Consider the following 18,711-nt stretch of genomic DNA (forward strand, 5'->3'; position numbering starts at 1 on the left):
CTGAGTCTTCAAAACAAATTTAGTCAAAAAAAGCAGGTGTAAGATTTTTGTGATGCTGAACAGTTTGATCTGAAAGCACTCTTTTGTTAATTTGCTTTGAATAAGTTGGATCAGTCTACCCACCACAGGGCTGAAATGGGTTTATTTGCTCATTGTATTTATTTAGGCCTGGTGCCTTTGGGAGTAGGAGAAGGTGATAGCCCTCTAAAAGTAAACCTAACCAACATTTGTACTTCATAAATTTTAAGGCCAAGAGATAAAAGGCACTGTACTCATGTGGACTTTCCAGAGCCAAAGCATTTTCTTTACTTATTCAAGTCTTATACTGAGTCCAATCTCCTTAGCTGAATTTAGACCTCTTAAAGTAAAAATGAAAAGACTACCTTAAACTAAGTTTTTTGTTTAAATATTCAACCAGAAATTATAGACTATGGTAATGACTAATTATCCTTAATGATTATAATTACCCTATTTCTAATCTAAATATGTTTGTCACCATTTGTAGTTGAATGCATTCCCAAGTCATTTGCAAACTGTATCAGTTTCATCACCCTATTTTGGGGGCTGAAGAGGGAGGTCACTGTTAAAAACCACATTCTTCCTGCAGTGACTTTCCATTTATAGTTAGGTTTTGAGACATACCGGTTCTCTGGCTTTTAACTCAATTTATGTGTGCCACACTGTACTGTGTCTAGCTTTATACTGTCATAACCCCAGCATCACAGAGCACCCTCTGTGGCCAGGCTGGCCAGCCCTCAGCTCTCAGTAGCCCAGAGGGATGACAAAGGGACTTCTGGCACCCAGGGGTGTCCTCCACTCCCCAGGTACACCTCTGTGAGGGACAGCAGTCTGCGGCTTCTTTCTTTACTCAAGGGAAAGGGCACAATTTGGCTCTGAAATATGCCATTTTTGGGGTTTTATAATGTGTTTGAAAGGGATGGTACAAACAAGGAGGCAAGCAGGAGAATTGGTGCAATCTGCAGAATCTCCTGCACTTCATCAAAGGTGAGGATGATGAAACAATTGGACACTAATAATGTTAGAGGTAGTGTGGGACATCCTCTGCTCAGTGTGTTTTGTGGTGATGCCAGTATCTCCCTAGGAGTGTTTGGGACCCACAGGTGTGCTCATCCTCTGCTCAGTGTGTTTTGTAGTGATGCCAGTATCTCCCTGAGGAGTGTTTGGGACCCACAGGTGTGCTCATCCTCTGCTCAGTGTGTTTTGTAGTGATGCCAGTATCCCCCTGAGGAGTGTTTGGGACCCACATGTGTGCTCATCCTCTGCTCAGTGTGTTTTGTGGTGATGCCAGTACCTCCCAGAGGAGTGTTTGGGACCCACATGTGTGCTCTTTCAGGGAGTGCCTGTGAAATGCACTGCTACTCCATGCAAGGTGCACGGGGTGCTGCAGGTGCCCTCACACAGGGTAATTTCTCATCACTGAGAGCCCATTGACACCTGTGGACTCAGCCCTTCTCCCCAGGTGCAGGTGATAAGCTGAGATCTGGGGGTCAAGCAGGAGATGGAGAGCCACCCCAGCCCCAGGGAGCTGGGACATCAGTGCCTCCCCAGCATCCAGAGCTCAGTGTGGACTCACTAGGAGTGTCTCTCTGAAGATGTGGTTCTTCCCAGGCATCTTGCTGGTTCTTTTGGGAGTTTCCCTCTCAGCTGACGTTTCTTGCTGCACACAGAGGAGTCATCCAGGCTCAGCCTTCCCACCATCATAAGGGGATTAAATGCAGTTCTTCCTCAGATGATAATTGTGAGGAGAAATGCATTAAGGACATTGAAATGCCAGGGTATGAGGGCTATGTGAACACATACTGAGAAAGACAGAAAAGCACATGTAACTGTGAGCTTATTGAAAAAGGAGTGGACATTTCGAAGGAAAACAAGATTAGCACTGCATTAATAAGAAGTAGAAAGATAAAGTTATTTTTTAATTTGAATGAAACCACGAGTCACTAGGAAACAGCTTGGTAGCTTCCAGCAGGATTTCTTGTGCTTCTTTTTGAGTGCCCAGTCTGAACCAGTGGGGGAAGGAACTGAGCCAGGTGGATTAGGCATCACTTCCACATTAGCAATTCTTATTTTTCTGTCATTAATGATTGCACCTAGGAGTAATGTTTACTATTCAATTCCACATATATCTGTTTATTCTCTGTGGAAAAATACTGTGACAAACCATCAAGGGCTACATGGTGTACAGACACGTGACAAGCCTGGCTTTATATCCTGCCTCTGCCATTTGTCAGTGTCATTTATTGTGCTGAGAGCAGCCCAGGCTCACCACTCTGCTTTCTGACTAGTTTGGTTGATCCTGTCTTTGAAGAAGAACAAGGGCTGGAGAAGGATAGCCCCACTTCTCCCATCTTCTGTGCTCTCATCAAATTTTACATGGCACCTGCTGATCAATGTTTTTCCTTTCACTTCACTGCTCCCTTTTGTGTTTTTTCAGGACAGCACCAGAAGGGTAGAGTTGACCTTGACACTGCCTGCTCCTTCATGCAAACATTTTGTCATCTTTGAAATGCATTCTGTTCTGGAATGTAACATTGAAAACTCCCAGAGAATATTAAAATCATTAGCTTTATCAAAACACAGTAAATAGTTCCATCACCCACTGAAAGCAGACTTCCTCAGCTGACAGTAATAAAGTAGAAATTCAGTTGCTGGGGCACTCTAGAAGTGAACATTGTCAGAGAGGAAGCTGGGAACCACTAGTTGTCCAGCTGTTGGGTTCATTACCTTAATTGCTTCTTATAGTTCTTTACCTAGACTGTTCCTAAGGTGCTGCTGTAGGTTCCTTGGGGTCAATGTTGCCAACTCCTCTATACATCTTGCAATTGGAAAAAAGAAGTTTTCTCAGGAATTGTGTCATTCATTATTTGATCTATTGAGTGATAATCTAAGGATATGTGTATCTTTTCCTAATCAAGCACAGGAGACAGAGGAGATGTCAGACCACAATAAATGATACTGGACTGATGACATATTTTAACTTGTGCAGCAATTTGTGATATGTACTGGACATTCAGAATATCAAGTTAAACAATGAGACTCATAAAAGAGCCTTTTGCTATATTTCATTCTCTCACCTACTTAGTTGAGAATATAGATAAAGACAGTCCCATCAACTGATTCATTATTAAATGTCACTTAAGGTGACCAAAATTCTCATGGAATTTATGTGGTTGCAGAGGCTGTACTAAGGCTCTCTCCTCCCTCTGCAATACACTGATACTGCTCTAGGCACTGGCTATTACTCACCATCCTTCAGGAAATGTGTCCCCTGAAAGCATGGGAAAAGGAACATAGCCCTGAAGGAAAATATTTTAACTAAATGTCACCAGATACAAAATATTTCTTGTGTTGAGCGATACTTAAATAGATAATGCTAGCCCTAAATGTAATAAGAAAAATATAATAATAATAATAATAATAATAATAATAATAATAATAATAATAATAATAATAGCTTATATTTCCACAAGTTAACTTTTCTTAATGTTAACATATCTTGACAACTTGGCTTAGAATTCAAAGGTAGTGTAAAGCAAAATAAGATTGTCAACTATAATACTCTGAAAGCAATTAGTAAATGTAATAGAACTCATATTCTTTTAAAACAAATCCCCCTTCCTCACTCCAAGGTTACAGTAATATTAGCTACAATACAGATTGGTAGGCACTGCTTTGGCTCCCAACTAACCTCCCCTAATGGGGTTTGAAGACATGCTGTTATCAGCATAATATCCCTCTCCAAAATTAAATCTGATGCAGCTGGAGATGGCGAGTGCAGAGGAAGAAGATTTTTCCCTCAGGTAGCAGAGCTGAGCCCTTCTCCTTTGTGCTGAGTACCAGGTTTAGATAACACTGACACAGAGAACTTGGTCATCTGGGGACTGAGACAAGAAATATTTAGTACCAATAAGAGAAATTGATTGCTTGGGGAAAAGAAAGAAATGGGTCCTAAATGTGAAATAACATCTTTGCATGTATCTGTGATCCTGGTGTAGTGCTACTGCTTGAGTGACTGAAGCATATTTGATAATACCCTGTTGATTTGGGAGAATTAATGTATTTTTCCTCTCTCTTTTTACAGCTCCCAAGTCTACCTTTTGTCCCACTGAAGAGACCTGGTGGCCAGGCCTGGTTATTATCATTGCAGTATGCTGCGCCACACTAGTGTTCCTCTTTGTAGTTGTCATCATTTGCTACAAAGCCATAAAAAGGTAAGGCTCCAGAAGCTTTTACTGTGCTTAGGGCAATGCAGCCCCACAGAGGCTGACCCAAGGCTTGTCTCATGATATCTTGTCTAGTTTAAAGGCCCAAGGCTTGTCTCATGATATCTTGTTTAGTTTAAAGGCATCCAAAAGGCCAAATGCATCCTGTAGCCAGTGTGTGTTTTCATTGGAAAGTCATTTCATGTACCATATCCTGCGTGTGTAAAGGGTGTAGTTCAATGCACCCATGGGCATAAGGAAGAGAAAAACTAGAAACAGGACAGAGCTACATTGTTCAGATTAATAAGAACTTGCCTACAGACAAATTGCTGCAGAATGCTGGTGAATGTGGAGAGCTTTGGCTTGGGCAAGAGTAGAGGTAGGAAACACTGTACTACTTGTATTTGAACAGTACTTGTGGTAATGTTCAAAATTTACATGTGGGATGTGAGATTCTTTTCCCGGGTCCATTACTAATTTTAGCATTTCAAATTATTGCAAACTCTTATAACTCAAAGTCCACGGTAATATGTGTAGTTTTTCATTTGGAGACTGTACTTCTAATTTATTCTTGCTTCAAAATTATAACCTACAGATTAAATTCAAAACCTCTCTGTCTAATGTAAAAGCCTCTGTGATGCCTACATCAACAACAGTGTGTAGTGGCCATTTCAGCCCACTGTCTTTGCAATAGCTGCACTTGCCTAGGCCTCAAGTAGTTAGGAAGTATTGACTTCAGTTACACAGAAAAATATGAGTGAAAATAATTTTTTCTTAATTAAATAAAATAAATAAAAATTAAAATAAATAAATAACATAAAAATTTCTATTTCCTCTTAAATAAATAAAATAAAATAGAAATTTATATTTCTGGTGGAAAAGGTCAAAACGTTAACATTTCCATTTTAAGATTCCAAATGCAAGTCCAAAGGGTTGATTTAGAAGAGAAAGCAATTTGTGGGAATTGTAGGCCAGATGGACCAAGGTTCATTTCTCCTCTATTGTATTTAGTATGGCTCTGCCAACACCCCAGAGCTGAGTGAGTGTTTGTGGTGTCACTGTTTTATACTGTGAGGGTCTTGGCTGGGAGCTATTGGTACATCCAGGTGACCCAGCCTGCAGTAGAGAATGCAGGATTCCCATCCATAGCTCTCATGAGACACTGCAGTCACATCTGAATCTCAGCTTGGATTAAATGACAGTTTTTTTCAACTTCATGATTTCCGAGTGATAATATTTTGGAGTGAGGGAAAAAGGAAAATAAGTAAAATTACTTTTCATGAAAAATATTATGTGCATGCAACATGATTGCAAGATTTTGTTGAGCCTCGGTGGGGTTATCACAATGGTGGAGCATTGGATGTGTTTTGTGGTTGTTGAAAAATTTATGCAGGATTTGAAAGAGCATCAAAAAGGGAGAATTCCAGCAAGAAGAGAAAGTCTCTATTTTAGATCTTATTAAATTTGCATAAGTATTTTTGCTATTCTAGTTTAGCTAAAATGAATGTTTATTATTTTGGGGGAGCTGGAAAGCTTTCACTCTAGCAACTGCACTTCGAAAAATTATCTTTGGAGGACTCAGATTGGCATCCAATTGAATTGGTAACACAGTGCAAAGTCTCAGACTTGTAGTTTCTGGTTTACCATTGCTACTCATTTGTATTTGTCAATTTGTACCCACTGCCAAATTGTGAATGATTTGTGTCAAGGCTGCAAAGTATCTGTATGAGAGCAGAAACTCTCCAGGGCAACTTGTGCCTCACGAGGAATTGCTTTTCAAATCTGCTGTGATGCTGGTAGATAGGAGCAATAGATGGGAGGAACAGAAATTAAATTAAAAGAGACAAATTTAGAGCTGCCTTGCAAAGGTTTGGGGAATTCACATACAGTCTCACGCTTTGTTTCAGTGCAAAATAATACCAATACTTGATGAAGACACCCATTATTTGTCAACAGTATGAATATCAACCTACAAGTCAGCTGCTTGAACAGGCATTAGGCTCAGAGAAGAGTGAAAATTCCTCTTAGATCTTCTTATTTTTGACATTCACACTGCTGACAAATGCTAAGCTGAAAACTGCTCAGATGTGGAATGGACAGCTATGAAAGAAAATCATATTAATTATAATTTTACAGGGTAACTAGAGCATTTCTTTTCATCAATGAGTCCTTGCTAAGACAGTTTTGCTAAAAGAATGCCCTGAAGGGCCTGGCAGCATTCCCCAGTAGTTCAGATTTCTTGATCCACTGTAACAGATATCTGTCAATAAATGCTGGGATATAAGATCAGACGCTTCACAAGAAAAGCATCTCTGGCTTCAACACAGTATTATTACATATCATTGAGCTGAATTGGCTTTAGCTAATGTGAGAAATCCTCCCTCTGTTTTTTGCTGGAAGGTAGAAGTGACTAGAGAAAGAGTTAGGGGATTTATCTGGGTAAGGCAAAAGCCAAGAGTTCCTCCAGTGTGTTCCCAGCTTTGGGCTCCATAACCATGCTCTGCCCTGTCCTTCCTCAGCCCCTCATCCCCAGCTCTCCTCTGCCCTTCTCCTCCTGCAACTGGGACCTCTGTCACTGCAGCACCTCTGACCAATCTGTCTCCTCCCTCCACTGAAGAGGTGCTGAGGAGTGAAGTTACAGCAGTCCTCTGGTTGTAGGGTGTGACAAGGGTTAAAGGCTTTAGTAGCAAAGTGCAGGCAGGGATTTATTTGCATTGAGTCTGGCTTTGTAGTATTAATCCCTCACTTTCGTAAGAATCAAATTTGGAGTAAAAAGAAAAAGAAAAATCCTATTGTGCTTAAGTTGAAATCTCATTTACTGGTTTCAAAGGGCCAGACCCAGTCAAACTCTCTTATGTCTGCTTTTCTGTAGCAGGAAGAGAGGTAGTGACCTCGAGGTATCATAACTCAACTGTGTTTTTATTCAATCTATATATAAACTGTGTCTGCTGGGGTAGTCTGTTTTCCCTCATAAAAGCTAAAACTTCAGTGTATCACCAACTTTAGGCACTAAAGTGATTTGTAATAAAATGCAGCCTAGTGGATTGGTGCTTCTCTGTATATAATAAGTACCAGAACCAAGCAAATACACTTCTACCTCCATTTCTGCATCCACCCTGGAAATACTCAGGTTCTTCCATATGAAATGGTCCTAAGAAATGCTGAAATCCATCCCAGTGAATGGATTTGACCTCTCTGGTCCATGAGGGAACTTTCACCAAGTTGCATCCATCAACTTTAATACTCAGATGGGTTGAACTTTGGGAAGATACATATGAATTGATAGTTCAAAGGTGCTTCAAGCAACTTCTAAATTTCCTCTCTGTGTGGCTGGTGACTGCAGCATTGGACACAACATGACTGGCACACCAGGAACAGATGTGTGCTGCTGCATAGAACTAGCACCAGAGGAGACCACACATGATATTATGTTGGGCTGCAGCATGGTTACATGATGAAAGCACCCTCAGTTTGGCAGTGGAGAAATAGCTATTTTCTATGGTCTTGGTGTTAGAGGGGTATTTCCCCTTTTTAAAAACATTTAGATATTCTTTTAAGAATCTTTTCCATAGCACATCAGAAAAAAAATTATCAATAGTCGGTTAACACCACCTGTGACATTTGTAGACTTCTAGGACAGCCTAATCACTGGCTGGGGGTCAGCCTCACTGTAAGCAGTGGGACTTTTCCATACATTTCATGGATTAAAAAAGTGATCTCACAACCAGTGATTTCTGTAACACATAGAAAGAGCAGATGAATAACTGCTTCAAAATCTAGAATGCTTCCAAGTAATTCTTTACTATGTCTTTGTCTGTGAAAACCTGCCATTCTCACTTTTTCCCCAAAAGACTGTAATCAAGAAGTAAAGGCAGAAGGTCTAAAGACAATCCATAAACTAACACAGAATGAAGAAAACCAGATTATTTCAGTTTTATGTGATTTTGGGGTTCGGGAATGTGCACCATGAATGCCAGCAGCTCTAACAAACCTTCATCTGGTGTAAATCAATGCAGACTCAAAAACAATCAGTGGAATTCAGTTCATTTTAATCATCTCTGGAGGTGACTGTCTCTTAAGCTTTTTTTAACATCTTCAAGTACCTGAATAATAGTAAGACACTAAGACTGGAGGGAAGAGGGAAGTAAACACAGTAAAGAGGATTAACGAGAGTTGGTTGGTAAATAAGCAAGTGAGATGGGGGAGAGTGGGACATGCAGTGTGTAATCCTATTTCTGCAGCTCACTGGTGTGTCAGTGTCTGTGAGGGGAGTAAGATATTTACATAAAAGGGAAAAATAAATCCCTGGCTCCCTGTATAAAATTAAGATAACAGAGCCATCTGTCAAACCTCGAAGGGAAAAGCAAAGCTGAGCATCCTGGTCTTTATGACAAGTGATGTGCCACCTATTCAACCTGTCAGGGAGTGTTTCAGATGGCTTTCAAACATGTGAAAAATATATTCTCAGTATCTCTGGAACATCCCTGTAGTCTGAGATGACCCATGAGCAGGTCACTGTGCCTGGTGATGTGGCTCCTTGGTTCTGCTGGATTTCAGGTAGGATGGATCCATCTGTTCTCAGATGTACTGCAGGGTTTGCTGCCAAAGAGCCCTCCTGCTAGATCAGCAGGGAAAGTGGGCTGATGATAGCCAAGCTTTACATGATATACCTTTTATTCACTGTTCTAACTTTGTGAAGCCACTTTTATATGTTTCTCATAGTCTGAGAAAAAGGTACCATAAATGCCTACATAGGCACTTCCTTAAGGAGGTGCTGAGTTCACCTTCAAATAATAATTAAATGGAAGAAAATATTGTACTGAAATAAAATTGACAGGTCATATTTAAACTGTCTTAAAATTCATTGCTCAGGTATTTTTAGGGCGCTTATCATTTGTGTATGATTTATGGCCTCTGTATACTGCATAGTTTCAGAAGCAGGAGCAAGGTTCTGAAATTTGGCTTTGTTTAACAAGATACTTGCAAGGGGAAGACACTGAGACTTTCTAAGGAGGCCAAGAACTGGCAGTGGGGACTGTGGTGAGGGTGCCCCATGATGCAGGGTTTTATGTCCCACTAAAAAGGGTCATAGCCCTGCACTTTTTCCCCAGCCAGTTTTGTACCACTCACTCCCCTAAAGAGAAAGAATTGTGTAGTCCTCTACATGGTCATCTCCTATGAGCCACTGAGACTAAGCATGGTCTAGTCCAAAGTCAGTACTAATTGCAACAAAACAGTGCTATTTAGCCTGAGCAAAGAAGACAGAATCCTAAATGTACTTAATTGCTTTGAAGAGCAATTCACAGCATGACTGATGACAGACAGGTCAAGGTGAATTTAAATTGTTAATCTCTCCTATTCTCCCTGACGCATTAGAGGAGTTTGTACTGAAATGGTGCCTTAATTCCTTGCAGATGAAGGGAAAGACAGTAATTGCTCAGAAGATAGAGTGAGATAGTTGGTAGAAAGGATAGATTTAGAACTGCTGTTTGAGTGGGAGATGCCCAAAGGGAAGAAGAAGGTTTGTGGGGGCAGATCTCTGTGCCTTGGATGCAATTCATTGGTGCCAGACCAGATCAGCTCTGCAAAAGGGATCAGTCCTTAAGAAGTCATCCCTAAGAATCATAGAAAGGCCCCAGGAACGTTACTGAGGGCAGCTGAGAAAAAGGCAAACTTTAATATTTTGGAAAAGTAAGGAAAAGATCTTTGCACTGTGGCCTGAGTCCACTGTCTGAATGTTGGTGTTTATCAGCAACAGGATTAGTATCAACCACTGGACACCACTGTCCAGGTCTTCTGTCACCTCTAACCAAAGCCCAACATCCCCATGTGTTGCTTTCCCTCTATGCCTAATCATCTCCCAGTGGTGAATTGACTCCCATCCTTGGAATAAGGCTGCAGATGATCTACTAAAGACAATGTAAGTACTCTAAGCAACCAATCTTTCTGCAGGAGACCCCATTTCTCAATCATCAAGAAATGAGTTTGTAAAATCACTGCTTGATGAAAACTGAGTGCTAATACAAGGAAAATCAATTGTTCTACCAAGCAGTATTGAAGTCTGGATGTTGGTTGTGCAACTTTTGAGGGTAGTATTTATGAGACAAGCTGTTGAAGAGCTTTACAGCTTGACCAAAGCCCAGTGGAGATGCCAGAACTCTGCTGTTTTTATTCTGCTGATTCAGTGGCATCAGTGGGGATTTTGGACAGGGGACTGGTAGTGGGTGCTGCCTGATGTTTTTTGGATATATCAAGATGGAAAAGGATTGGTGTAATTTTTTAGTATTTTTTAATAGAATATCAAAAGTATTGCAGCTACTTGTTAAGCTCTTTTGACCATTCAAGGGCTGATGAGTGAAGTGGATAAAAGAGCCTTTTACAGCAGTGCCCACATGGGCGCTGCTGTGCAGAGCAGTTTGTTTTGCTCCTGTCTGTGCAGAATGTGTTGGTCAGAAAAGCAGAAGGATCTGTTCTCCAGTGCTGTCAGTCTAAGATTTTTATAAGTACTACATGTTTTTGTAAGTGTTGTAGGGCAGGATTGCTCTGTCTCTTCTAAGTTACACAAACTCACAAATTCTGCTAGGGAGAAAGTTTGTGGTCATAAATGGATAAAATACTCCACTGTTTCTCATAGCCAGGAGCTCTGAAAGCCTCTAAGAGGCTTAAGTCTTTAGCATAAAACCAGTGGTCCAGTTGTTTCACAGAAAAGTCTCTTATGGATCATTTTGCACTTGTTTACTCCTAATTTGTGATATATTGACAAAGCTGCCAACAGAAATCTGTAGAGAATTATGGTCTGTCCTGTGACAAATGAATTTTTCAGTGTGACCAGAAACAAACTTGCCACTTTTTCTGTTTTCTACTGCAGATGAGGGTGCCACATTGAATGGGCAGAAGTCTACCCTTACAGCCAAGTATTGTTGAGAGTTCTGCCTCAATGCAACTCTGATAGCCATGGGTGGATTTTACACACTTGTGACAAAATATAATGGTCATGCTGGTCTAATTATATTGGTTGCAGCATTCCTGATTTACCCCAACACAAATAGAAGAAACAAGTTAATACTAGAGCTTTGAGACATACAGGAGAGGTGCAAGGCTCACCATGATGTTTTTATTACATTTTTCCTAAAGACAAATAAATAATTTTTTCTTAGGCATTCATTTAATTTTTTAGCCAGTCATACTTTCTGTAAGCTGATGTGAGGGTGCTTGTGGCTGACCATGAGGGTGAAAAGCCAAAGCTGTGGCTGTGGCATACCCAGCACACTGTGCAGAGACATTTGAATAAACTTTCTGTCTTGATTATCTGGAGTATCCAAGTTTAGGACTCAGCTTAGGACCTGCAAGAAACCAGCAGCAACAGCCTGCAGTCTCAATATTTTTATGACTCAGAGAAAATTGTACCCATGGTAGTAGGGTGGGGGTGTAGATCCATACTCCAGCTCCTTATGACCCAGAAATTCCCTGTGCACAAAAATAATCCCAACAGAAACCTCCTTGCTGGCCTTATTACCCCTTATTTCCACAAAGGTTTTGCAGTGCATTTTGAGTACAAGCAGTAAAGCCTGACTTCTCCACTGGCTCAGCAACTGCAGCTCCTGGTGAGTTGAGTTGGTTTTGGGGGTCCCAGCTGAAGGGAGATCACATCTCACACCCCCTCACCTTGTTCTACTATTTGCTGCCTACAGCTGCATTGTCCAGAGAGCAAAGGCACAGACAGGGTCCCTCTCTGCATATCTGTGACACTCATGGGGTGCACATCACCCACAACCACACCTGAGCCCCTTGGAGCTGTGCTGCCCCAGCTTGAGGGGCTGCACAGTCTGATTTCTGCTGCCTCTGTCCTTCTTTGTCCACAACCCCTGTACTCAGTGCTCAGCATTTCTCGTGCTGTGGGGTTGCTAAGCAGCACTCAGCTCCCTGCTCGAGAGCCTTGCGGCGATGGGAGACACGCACTGGGGCAGTGTGGGCAGAGCTGCTGGCGTGGGAGAACATGGTATCTGCTGGGGTGGTCCCTGTCCACAACACCCCTGCCTTGCTCTCACTCCAGAGTCCCCTCGTCAGCAGGCACATGGCCACCCCTCTGGTGTGGCTGGGCTGGAGAACGATGCTGCTGGATTGTCCATCTTGGAGAGCTGTTGGCTAATTAGCCATGCCAGAGAACGTTCGTGGGGATGGGCATCACAACATCCATGCCCCAAGCTAATGCCAGGTGGTGGAGTGGACAGAGGGCTCTGATGTGTGTGAACAGGTGTATGCAGAGTCTGATCCCAGCTGTGTGAGAGGTAGGAGTGGGAAAATAGGGTCGTTCCTCATTCCAGCCTTTGAAAGAGGCCATGAAAGGAGGACCCACATGGAGAAATTGTGCTGCCTTTGATGTCTGCTTTTTGAGGCAGTGGCATGAAGCCTTTATGAAAAATATTAATACTCCCAAGCAGCTAGAACTGTAGTTTCTTTCTTTCACTTGCTCTGAGCCCTGAGAAGCCAGTCTGGAGACTGGCTGAACTGAAATTCTTCCTCAGAAATTGTCCCCAGTTACAATAGTCTAAAGCTGCACAAAACCAAACCTTTGCATAGACATCAAAGTGAGCAGGACTTGCTGGTTTCTCTGCCTCTTCATGGACTTGTCCCATTGCACACCTGGAGCATGGGAAGGCTGGGACCATCCTAGCAGTCCATGGACATTGTGTTTGCATTTATCCTGCAAAGAGCTGGGTCTGGCTGTGAAGACTCTTCATTGTGAGTAGAGAAAGCCAGAAGCAGCTGCATGAAAAATCAGTGGTCTCAGTCTGGTTGAAGGCAGAGACAGATTGCCTCAAGTGCAAAGTGATCTAGATAGCTGCAAAATAGTTAATTTTATGAGTTTTAATTTTCTTCTCAGCTCTTTGCATTTATTTGTGTTGCAGACACTCTTCTTTCTGTAACAGAAGATCTGCAAAGAATTTTTGTTCATTTCGACAGAAATTTATCATACTATTCAAATAGTGTCATGAGATTATATTTAAATGATTCTGTGAAACAGCAGTAGCTTCATTCTTCATTCTTCCATCATTCAAGTTGCTGCCTATGTTTGACAGTGATTAAATGGCAAGGTAGTTATCTGCATTCAGCAAAATATCTGGACACAAAGTGGCATAATTTGGGGGATGGAAAAGCCCATTGCCTGAAATGCCAGTTTCTACAGTCACTTGCCTGATGAGGGGCAGGCATACTGTCCTTGAGAGAGAGCAAGAGAGCAGGGAAGAGCAGCCCTTGCTCATCTCCTCTCTCTGTCCCTTATTTCAACCCCACATTTTTCTAGTACTGATGCCCACCCTGACCCAGAGCACAGGCATCAACAGCCATTCATTTTGCAAACGTGGTAGGGAATTCCTGTTCTTTTTTTCCTCCTCCACTTTCCTTTCCAATATGGACATGTTTTTGTAAGGATACCTTCTAATGTTTTTCCAGTTTTCCTAGTTAATATTTGTTAAGCACTTTGAAGATAGCAAGCATTGAATAGTTGTTCAACCTGCTCCAGAAGGTCTAGTTTAAAGAACTAAGAGGGAGATCTAGCTTTGGGTTTCCACTGGAGTTAATGTATTACAGAATGACAGATAAGTTTGTTGCCCTCATGCCAGCACCTGTGAGAACATGTATGTCTCAGTTTTGTGGGGGCAGATCGTGCCTAATGCAGTAGAGGTACAAATAATCCCATTTTTCTGGGGGGAGCATACATTTCCCCATCCCAGGCTGGTCCTGCAGTGCTTAGCAGAGCATGGTGCACTGTGAACTGAGCTCCATGACTGTGCCTCAGCTGCCTGCACTGCTCTGCAACAGGACAGGCCTTTGAGGAGCAGGAGTGTGCCCAGCTCATCCCCAAAGGGCACTGCCAGTGCATACTCCACTGCCAGCATGGCCATGGCCATGACCATCCTCCAGACAACTTTTGGCTTTGTTCAAAGTGCCTTCATTTCACACATTTAATGTCTTTTTTTTCATTTATTTTTTAATTTATTTTTTACTTTTTATTTTGTTTAGTAGCTTTTTGCCAGTATGAAAAGCTGGCATTATGAGTTCATTTTTTTACATTAGTCCCATTCATTTTTCTCCTTTTATAATCAAAACATATTGACAGTGTATTCTACACTGAGAACACTCAATGGATAATGTCAGCTGTAATATCCTTCAGTCAATAAAACCTTTTAAAGATCATTAGAGGGAATGCAAAGAGTGGGTTATTATGTGAGGGGTCACTGAAAGTACTTTTATCAATTATGTCAGTTAATTGTCCAGCATCATAATAATAAAGCTGCTTCTCTTCCTTAAGATTGGTTTCATGTAGGAGCATAATTGTGAAGTTAGCTTAATTGAAGACTTGGTAGGAAATGGGATTGCATCCATCACCTTTGTCTCCCAGGGACAGATCTTCTTCCTGTGTAACATCAGAACAAATCCTCCTCAAGTCCAACAAAGTCTGTGGAATTACTCTGACTTTGCACTGCTGAAAATAAATGGGGACTAGATTCCACTTCTTAAATTTCACATGTGGCTCAGCAATCTACTGTAATTACTTGCAACCTGAACAGTCCAGATCCTGCCTTTAGACATACCCTGAGTGACTGCAGCAGGCTGAGAGAGCTGCATTTCTGCAGGAAGAGATCTGCCCCCCATGCTTTGCAGCCCGAGTGCACCAGCTCAGGGAGCCTCTTAAGTGCTGATGAATGGCTGCCCAGCAGTATGGATTTTTTTTCCATGAGAGAAACACTCAGCAAAGGCTCAATCCATGCACAGAGAGGGGAATTTGAGTGTGAACCATCCCAAAACAGAAATCGCCCACATGCCATCAGGCCTTAAATATACTCCAGAAACTGGTCAGCTAAAATTGGCTGTGAGGCAGAGCCAAGTTAGCTGTAAATTGCAGGCTTCAAAACACTCACGTGAACAGTCAGAAGAGAAGAAGCTCTCCTTGGGAGCTGGTATCTTGGAGCTATGTCAAGCTATCCTGCAACATGATTTCCAGAGCTGTGAAAGAGACTTTCTCTTTTTGCATAATCATCCTAGCACTATATAGAGCACTTGCACAGATCTTCTCCCCCTCTCCACACAAAACAGACAGAAAAGGTCTGAAGATGTTAAAAATTGTATGATTACTTGCTCTTGTAAATATTATTTATCATCTGACCACTGGTTCAGTTTGGCTAAGATTGAAGTACTCAAAGGTCTCTAGGGAAAGAATGGCATTTTCTAATTCATACAAGAGTTTTTATTTGTTTCCATAAGGGGCAAAGGGGCAAAGCAGCTTGAGGAAGGAGAACTCCATCAAATGTCTAAAACTGAAAATAACCCAATAGACATAGTCCTTTCAAATGCCGCAGGTAATATCATCCAAGATACCTATAACACTTTCTAGTTTGGAAGAGTAAGTAAAAAAAAATCATGTATTGTGATAAAAAGTAATAAACACTGGGACAAGACAGTTCGTAGGTCTTTTAGATGCTGGACTATCTAAGTAACCTGAGTGGAGATGGAAATATGGGAGATACAGGTAAAAGCCTTGGGAGACAAACACTGAGCTGTAGTGAGCGTGTTGCTAAAAGTTGTCCAGATGGAGCTGCTTTTTATTATAACTGTAAAACATTTGCTTTGTATGTGGGAGGCAGTAGAGCCAGTAACCTCTTCCTACGAGTAATGAATAGTGTACTGTCTGTTTTCTGGACAGATAGATGGTCACATATGGCCATTAGCTAATTTAATGGAGAAAAACTAAGGTTCTGGAGAATTTTCATCTTTAGGGTTTCTTCTTTGACTTCTGTCTTCACATTGTCAAATAAAATATATCCAGTCTGATTTTTTTTTCATATGTCTCTGAGACAGTGAAAGGTAGAAGTCAGAATGTGACTCTTTCCATGATTCTGAAGATTTTCACCAGAGAAGTGTCCTCCTCCAGCATAAGCCCCAAATGTCTACGCCATAGCACTAGGCTAGCCAGCAAGGCTGATTGTGTGTGGCTGCACACAAATTTAATGGCTGTGTCCCTGAAAACAACTATTGTCAATGCACTGAGCTCCTCTAGCAGGAGTCCTGTTCACAAAGCAGTCTTAGGAAGCAACTTCTCCTGTCGCACCACTTGTTCTCATGGAAGGTGATTCCCCTCTGATGACTGAGGCCAGCATGAATCAAACAGTTGTTTGATGAACGCCCCCAGTACTGAGATGTAAACAGCCTCCATTCATGTTCTTTATGTTCTTATAAACATTCAGATTATGCAGAATGATGGTCTAGTAATTGAATAACATGACAAAATGTATTCTTCCATTTCTGTCTGCTAAATAGGGATGCATTTGAAGTGTGACTGTAGCCCACACATCATCGTGTCTGGGCTTCAAGCAGTGAAGACTAGCCTGGAGCTCTCAGCAGAGCTGCCACAGGTACTGCTAGCATCCTAGCCCTGGAGATGAAGCTGAGTGGAAATAAGCTACACAGATATCTACCCTGATTCTTGGACAACTTATTGTAACCCAGAAAGATGCCACTGCAGCTTGATCTCTACTGGTATATAGGCAGCTTGGATATTTCTGGGTGCTTCTATTTATATGTCCCCTGAGGACAGACCAATCCTATGAAGCAAATGGGTGTATTGTATGAGACCCAATTTTATTGAAAGTTGTTATCTTTTGTGTGTTGATAGCTAATGAAATATGGTTATGGAGAAGAGCTTTGAGATCACTGCACATGCAAGTAAAATAGCTCCCTGATTTGCCTTCTCCCTTCAGCCACTTTGCCCCAGAGATTAGCACTTAACCCAGCACATGCCAGCACCAGAAATGGGGCTGCCAAATGCAGCTGCCCAGAGAACTTTGTTCAGGAATGAAACAGCAATTAGGAGAGAGACAAGCTCTTTACATGCTACTAAAGGCACCTTCCTGAGAGGAACTGAAAACACAAAGGGATTTTTGGCATGGGCACGCACCCCTTACATTGGCACAAATACAATTGTGCACAGACAGTACAGAGATGCCTTGTAGCCTTCACCTTTGGTAAAATCTCAGTTGATACTGATACCCATACAGTGCAATCTTTCATGTATATATGTACATAGAGAGAGATTTTTTCAGTTGGCTTTTACAATTTACAATTTTGTACCACTGTCAGCAAAGAGTGAAGTTTCACTTTGAACTTCTGAGAACTGGCCATGCCCTCCAACAATGCATACCAAAAAACCAGTCTTTCATCTTCTAGCTATACCTGAAAAGAAGAATGACCCTCTATTGCTCTTTGGGAAGAAATAGGATATGTATTTCCCCAGAGAATAATCCAGGGCAGCAAATCCCCAAGTGGAGACAGGTGTCTCCTGGCAGTGCTGAGTCAGGTACGGGAACCCCAGGAGGAGGTGAATTTGAGATCCTGTCATGTCTCTGCTGCCAGCCCAAGGTCACCCCTTCCTAGCTTAATTGGATTTCCTTGGAACCCAGCCTTCCCAGATGCTGGGCTGGATGCTCTGGCACTCAACAGAGACATTGCTATGGAGGTAATTGGCAGAAACAGTTTTGCAATACTCAGGCTGTCTTATGAAATCAGGTTTTATTCTAAACTCTCATCCCTTTCAAGCATGAAGCACCTGGAAGTGTATGAAATGTGGATTGCACTGGGAGTTTTAAACTCTCTTGCAGCTTACAGTTCTGGAGAAAAGTTCTGTTCCCATGTCAAAGTGATCTTATTCTTCCCAAAGCTTTATTAAGCCTATAATGAGGTGTGATAAAGTCATGATTAAATGAGTAGTCTGCTCTGGTTTTACTTGATTTTGTCTGTGTAGCCATACATGTGAAGTGTGTACAAATGGGATGAGAGGTGAAGCCCTTTCCTAGGACTCGATCACATAATTGCCTGATAAACAGTAGGTCAATGCCAAATTGACACAGTAGCCAAAGCTGGCAAGGAGGGTTTTGTCAAATATACAAACTAAGTTTTGTGACTAGACCTGATAAAGGGCCAAAAACTATGTTTCCTCTAAAAAATTTTCTAAACGTAGAACATAAAAATTGTGTTTGAATGTGCATTATTGACCTTTATCCAGGACTCTGCAGAGGATTGGTACAAGCCAATGTGACAAGCCAGTATGAAATTCTTTGATAAATAAGATATATAATGTGATCAGAACTTCATCTGAAATTTTAGCTTGATGTGTGAAATACACTGTTAAACAGCTGTTTGATGCTTTCTTGATTTTAGGACTCGCACAAGTTAATGCATGCATGGTGGAGAGGTCATTATGGACTCTGAGGCACCATTTCAGGCGTGTGCTAAGCTGTACAGAGTTGCATGGCCACAGTTTCATTGACAGATGTTTGGCATGAAGACCCAATTTGTTTGCTAAACAATGTATAACAAATTATACTGTAAAACAATGCAAACCACTTATTAGTGAAAAGCCTGTTTCGCCTGCCACCAAGTGAGTATGTCACAGCTATGAATAGTTCCCTACTCATTTCCTCACTAATTTCAA

At 41.6% G+C, this 18,711-nt stretch overlaps 1 protein-coding gene across 2 annotated transcripts in view; it reads left to right on the top strand.

The window, feature by feature from the left end:
* Positions 1–18,711, top strand: part of PRIMA1 (proline rich membrane anchor 1) — a 51,122-nt gene that overhangs the window by 24,814 nt on the left and 7,597 nt on the right. The window contains exons 4-5 of one of the 2 annotated variants that reach the window (XM_071426563.1): positions 4,103–4,232; positions 18,438–18,652. In XM_071426563.1, coding sequence (XP_071282664.1) covers positions 4,103–4,232; positions 18,438–18,453 — 146 coding nt within the window. In that variant the 3' untranslated portion in view covers positions 18,454–18,652. Of the gene's footprint in view, positions 1–4,102; positions 4,233–18,437; positions 18,653–18,711 lie in introns of those variants that run through there. The other variant, XM_071426561.1, reaches the window with a different exon arrangement.

The sequence above is a fragment of the Agelaius tricolor genome, unplaced genomic scaffold (genome assembly GCF_023055355.1).
Source record: "Agelaius tricolor isolate 1412-34295 unplaced genomic scaffold, bAgeTri1.0.p SCAF_5, whole genome shotgun sequence".
NCBI lineage: Eukaryota > Metazoa > Chordata > Aves > Passeriformes > Icteridae > Agelaius > Agelaius tricolor.